General features: G+C 49.5%; 1 protein-coding gene across 4 annotated transcripts in view; it reads left to right on the top strand.

Annotated features, from left to right (window-relative positions):
* Positions 1–647: 647 nt before the first annotated feature.
* The window catches only part of TTF2 (transcription termination factor 2), a 43,721-nt gene continuing 38,368 nt past the window's right edge, over positions 648–6,000 (top strand). For 3 of the 4 annotated variants that reach the window (XR_011390502.1, XM_008264602.4, XM_008264600.4), the window contains exons 1-3: positions 650–719; positions 800–902; positions 4,199–4,285. Coding sequence is in view for 3 of the 4 variants with exons in the window: in XM_008264602.4 (XP_008262824.3) it covers positions 692–719; positions 800–902; positions 4,199–4,285 (218 nt within the window). In the remaining variant the exon portion in view is untranslated. Of the gene's footprint in view, positions 720–799; positions 903–4,198; positions 4,286–6,000 lie in introns of all 4 variants that reach the window. The other variant, XM_051858758.2, reaches the window with a different exon arrangement.

The raw sequence follows: 6,000 nt of genomic DNA, 5'->3' as shown, positions 1-6,000 counted from the left end.
TCTCGGGATCGCGCGTAAACGGCTGCGCAGCCCCCCAGAGGGTGGAGCGAGACAGCCGCGCACATGTGAGCACCAGCGGGACGCGTCTGCTCCATTACAGACTATGCAATTGGCCCCTGCTCCCGCCTCCAGCACCGCAGATTCGCCGGTTCCGCCTGCAGGGCTGCTTCTCCAGGCCGCCCCTCGCCAGTGACCGAGCACAAGGCCAGGGGAGCCCACGAGCGCCAGCCCCGGCTGACAGACTGCAGAGTTCGAAGCTCCCAGCGGCTTGGGCCGGGTGCTCCCTCCAGGGCCGGCCTCTAAGTCTTACACGTAAACCACAAAACCCCTCTCCCTCCGCGCTCAAGACCCGCAAGCGGAAGCTTCCCTTTCCCCCGAAGCCCCGCCAGCCTCCAGCTCTAACCACGCCCCAGCCGGCAGTTTAGATCCAGACAGGTCCTCTACGTCCTCTAGATTTGATTTCGACGCCCGCCAATCCAGCTGGCGGCCGTGATTGGCTGGAGGTGAGCGACTGTCCTATGTGATTGGCTGACAATAGCTAGGGCAGGGACTAAGGCCGTGGGCCGTGTATTATGGAGGCTCCGCCTGCAGGGGGGTGAATGATGATTGGTTCCTGGATGGAGAGGGCGGAGTAAAAGGCGGAAGTAGGGGCTGGAGGTGGGGTTTCGGGGAAGAGCAGAGCAGGGGCGTGATGGAGGTAGTTAAGTGCCCGGAGCACGGTAAGGCACCCAGGGCGTGCGTCCGTCGGGCCCGTGGACCCAGCGCGGCGTAACCGTTGTTAACCTTCTTGTTTCCCCAGGGACTTTGTGCTTTCTGAAGACCGGCGTCCGCGATGGCCCTAATAAGGGAAAGAGCTTCTACGTGTGCCGAACGGACACGTGCGGCTTCGCGCGGGCAACCGAGTAGGTCTCGAGCGGGGCGCCGTTCCCTGCGATCCCCGGAGCCCCCCGGGAGGAGCTGCCAGCCGCTGCCGTGCGGGGACTGGGAGTGGCGGCGCCCCTGGTCCGCGGGGCCAGGACCCTTCAGGCCTTTGGTGACCCCAGGCTGAAGCTGTAGGCTCATCCCGGCCCTGTCGCCGAGGGTGGCTTCTCTCTGGGCCGCGGATTCCCCGTCTGTGAAATGGAGGGTCCACTGTATTTGGAAACCCTCAGTCTCTTCCGGATCTGGGTTTCTGTTCACCTGTCAGTCCTGAGCCACGCCCTTCTGTTGGACACCCCCCTCCCCCATCCCCTTCCCGGAGTGAGGACCTACGGTGGGCATCGTGCAAAATTATTTGTGCTGTTTTATACTAATTTAAGGGCCGGCCAGCTTTTTGATGTTCTTTTTTCAATGTTTAAGTTGCAACACTGCTGTTCAGATTGTCAACCTTTTTTTTTTAATAGAATGAATCCAAATGGTGAGATTAGTAATCCAAGGAAACATTGTCATTTGAGTGGTTAACGTTGAAAGAAGACCTGATTCAGCACTCTAGTTTTGCAGACTTGAAAGCTAAGACCCAGAGATGATAAAAGTCGTCTTCTTTTTTTTTTTTTTTTGTAAGATTTTTGTAAGATTAATTTGAAAAGTGGAATTACAGAGGGAGAAAGGCAGAAGCAGAGAGAAAGAGAGGGATCTTCCATCTGCTGGTTCACTCCCCACATGGCTGAACATCCAGGGCTTGGCCAGGCGGAAGCTGGGAGCCAGGAGCTTCATCTGGGTCGCCCGTGTCGGGGCAGGGACCCAAGCACTTGGGCAGTCTTCTGTTGCTGTCCCAGGTGCATTAGTAGAGGGCTGGATTGGAAGTGGAGCAGCCGAGATCAAACTGGCACCCATATGGGATGCTGGCAGTGCAGGCAGTGGCTTAACCTGCTACACCAGAGCGCCGGCCCCAAAACGTCTTCTCTACAGTGAGAAAAGTTAATACTAGGCTCATCAGCTGAGATATTTTACAGGATCAGTGGCTACATTCTCTGTGTGAAGCTAAAGCTATCGCATCAGTAAACATTTTTTTCCTGCTCTCTATTCAGCTGAGTAGTTATTTGCTCCTTATTATGTGTACAGAACCCACGGATATTAGTACTAGAAAGTAAATATCTTTTCAGTAGGTTTAACTTCTGATGATTCCTTTATGATTTGTACCTTTGTTTTGCTTTGAAACTGAGTGAAGATTTTTGCATCCCATTTCAGATCTAGAAAGTAAGTTTTAGAGAAAATGTTTTCTTAGACTTCAAATACATATTTTATTTGAAAAAAATTAAGTGGGATCCATTTTAATTAAATTCAAGATGATTTTTGAGTAAAGCAGTATCACATCTTAAAAGGGAGAGAGAGAGGGAGGGACATACTCAATGGGGCCGTGGCTGTGACATAGTGGGTAAAGCTGCCGCCTGCAGTGCTGGCATCCCATATGGGCGCCAGTTTAAGACCTGGCTGCTCCACTTCTGATCCAGCTCTCTGCTATGGCCTGAGAAGGCAGTAGAAGATGGCCCAAGCCCTTGGACCCCTGCACCCACTTGGTGAAAGAACCTCCTGGCTCCTGGCTTCAGATCGGCGCAGCTCCAGCCGTTGTGGCCAATTGGGGAGTGAACCAGCGGATGAAAGATCTCTCTGTTTCTCTGCCTCTCCTTCTCTCTCTGTGTAACTCTGACTTTCAAATAAATAAATCTTTTTTAAAAAAAAAACATACTCAAGCTATCTAGAGCAACAATGTATCAGCATATCAGGGCTTAGTATCTATTCTTTTTAAAAAGATTTATTTATTTAAAAGGCAGAGTTACAGAGAGGCAAAGAGAGAGAGAGGCTTTTCATCTGCTGGTTCACTCCCCAAATGGCTGCAATGGCCAGAGCTGCACTGATCCGAAGCCAGGAGCCAGGAGCTTCTTCCAGGTCTCCCAGGTGGGTGCAGGGGCCCAAGGACCTGGGGCCGTCTTCTGCTTTCCCAGGCCACAGCAGAGAGCTGGATCGGATGTGGAGCAACTGAACTGGAACCAGTGCCAATTTGGGATGCCGGCACTGCAGGCGGCAGCCCCAAGATTTATTTCTAATATTTCAGAGCCTCTTAGCTTTAGTACCCAGCTCAAGTTTTATGAGATGAACATGTTCAGGTGCACAGAAAGTAAGCGTTGATGGTGGCATAAGGCTTTTACATCAAGAGAAACATACTGTCAGGGCCTGACTTTCTTCCAAAGATCAGTGTCCCCCTCCTCTGGTAAAGCATGGCAATAAATATCTTTTTCTTAATGACTCGGTCATTTAAAACTACATTGAAATGGACCTCTACCCAGAGACATTCATGTAAATGTACAGCTATACCAGCATACAGTAGTACTTCATTTGATGGCGATTATTTGATGAACGACTTACTTGGCATATGTCTGGTAAGCAGAATTATATAGGCTGGCCGGCGCCGCAGCTCACTAGGCTAATCCTCCGCCTTGCGGTGCCGGCACACCGGGTTCTAGTCCCGGTCGGGGCGCCGGATTCTGTCCCGGTTGCCCCTCTTCCAGGCCAGCTCTCTGCTGTGGCCCGGGAGTGCAGTGGAGGATGGCCCAAGCACTTGGGCTCTGCACCCCATGGGAGACCAGGAGAAGCACCTGGCTCCTGCCTTCGGATCAGTGTGGCGCGCTGGCCACGGTGGCCATTGGAGGGTGAACCAACGGCAAAAGGAAGACCTTTCTCTCTGTCTCTCTCATTCACTGTCCACTCTGCCTGTCAAAAAATAAAAATAAAAAAAGAATTATATAGGCTAAGAAATGCATCCCAGGTTATGGGCGAGCACTCAAACTTGCTCTCCAATGGTCTGCATATGTCAAGTTGGGAGGCAGTAGTTATAAATCACCTAAGCCAGAAGCAGGTTAGTATTGTTAGAAGGAGGCAGGAGAATAGCACTGAGCGGCAGCTAAGGGGTCGTGAAGGAGAAAGGGGAGGGGAGGGGCCTGAGGAGAATCACGTGAGGCCTCACCGCAGCCTTGCTGCCAGAGTTATTCCTGGGGATGTCACTCTGCAGTCTCGGATTCCTGAGTCAATAAGGAAAAGGTGTTTGTGGGCCTGTTCCAGCTGAGGCAATGAGAAAGGATGGAAGAGAGGGGCCCTGCCCTCCACAGACACCACTGTGGCACCTGCCAGCCTTACCTAGCCTCTTGGTTTAAACCCAGAGGGTGTTGAAACCTATCCTCTGCCTCCTAAAACAACATGTTTTCCTCCCCCCCACCCCTTCTAGCGTTCCTGTTTCTCATTGTTTATTGCATGAGGACTTCATGGTGGAACTTCAGGGTTTGTTCTCATCACAAGACAAGAAAGACTACAGGTAAGTGTCCAAAGGGAGTATCTACGTGCATTTGCTTTTTTTTTAATACCCTGAAATATTTGCAGTTGGGGATGTTTTAGGATTTTTCTTCAAAAGTCATTACAAACCAATGTTTTTACATGTATTGAGTTATCTTCTGGACTGTCACTCCCTAGCTTCTGGGCGACTGGTTAATTTGAGAAGCTTGATCTCTGGTTAATTTCTGGGTAAATAGCTCCAGTGTGGTCAACCTCTCAAGTAATTAGTAGTGTCAAACCACCAAGAGCAACTAACTTGCCAGCTTTCAAATTCTCGTAATAGAACAGAGGAAATGTGTAAAAAGGTCTAACATATGTTAAGGACTCAATAAACCTTAGGAGTGGGCTTTTTTTTTTTTTAAAGATTTATTTTATTTTATTGTAAGACAGAGTTACAGAGAGAGGTAGAGTAGAGAGAGAGAGGTCTTCCATCCGCTGGTTCACTCCCCAGATGGCCACAACGGCTGGAGCTGTGCCAGTCCGAAGCCAGGAGCTTCCTCCGGGTCCCCAGCATGGGCACAGGGGCCCAAGGACACGGGCCATCCTGTACTGCTATCCCAGGCCACAGCAGAGAGCTGGATCAGAAGAGGAGCAGCCGGGATTAGAACCGGTGCCCATATGGGACGCCAGCGCTCCAGGCCAGGGCTTTAACCCACTGTGTCACAGCGCCGGCCCCAGGAGTGGGCATTTGGCACCATGGATTAAGCTACTGCTTGGGATACCAACATCCTAGGTTGGAGACTCAGCTACTCCACTTCAGATCAGCTTCCTGTTAACGCAATCCCAGGAATTAGCCTAGATGGCTCAAGTGGCTGGCGGCCCTGTCACCCTCTCAGGGAGACCTGGATGGAGTTCTGGTCTCTTGGCTTTGGCTTGGTGCAGGCCTGGCCATTGTGGGCATTTGAAGAGTGAACTGGCATATGGAAGATTCTCTCTCTCCCTCTCCCTCTGCCTCTTCCTCCCTTTCCTCTCCTCTCCCCCACCTCTTCTGCCTTTCAAATAAAATGAAAACAAATGCAAATTTAAAGAAAACAAAAAGTTGCTTTCCTCTCCTTTATAGGGAACTCAGGGCAGGGAACTGTATATGGATAAAATAAGCTATTTGTCACACGTATGGAAAGATACGTAGGAAAATCAGTAGGAGTTACAGAAGGATCATCTTGTACTAATTTGCGTGTGTGCACATATTTAGTTGTTTTTATATGTGTGGTTTCATGTACCTACCACGGCAGACACTCATTCCCACAGTCCCTGACGCCCCCTCCTCACCCCTGGCACCCATGAATCTGGTTTCTGTTTCTGAACTTTTTGCCATTTCAAAATTGTTACATAAATGGAATCATACAGTGTAAATTTTTGGATTTTTACCAATTAAAGTTTGGAAGAATCCTTTGTATATTCTCTATACAAGTTGCTCAGCAGATATTTGTATTGTGAATATTTTCTGCCAGTCTGTGGTTTTCATTTTCTTAACTGGTTTGGAAAAGACGTTTCTAATTTTTATGAAGTCCAAGTTACCATTTTTTTATAGTCTGCAATTTTTTTTTTCTGAGAAATTTTTGCCCACCCCAAAGATCACAGTATCTCCAGTGGATCCCCCAGAAACTTTATAGATTTTTGTGTTTTCAGATGACTTTTTCGTTCAGACTCATGTACCTTGTATTAACTGTGTGTACTGTATGAGGTAGAAGTTCATTT

Source organism: Oryctolagus cuniculus, chromosome 7 (genome assembly GCF_964237555.1).
Source record: "Oryctolagus cuniculus chromosome 7, mOryCun1.1, whole genome shotgun sequence".
In the NCBI taxonomy this organism is placed as follows: Eukaryota; Metazoa; Chordata; class Mammalia; order Lagomorpha; family Leporidae; genus Oryctolagus; species Oryctolagus cuniculus.
The sequence above is the reverse complement of the archived record's forward strand: the minus strand, read 5'-3'. Positions and strand labels throughout refer to the sequence as shown.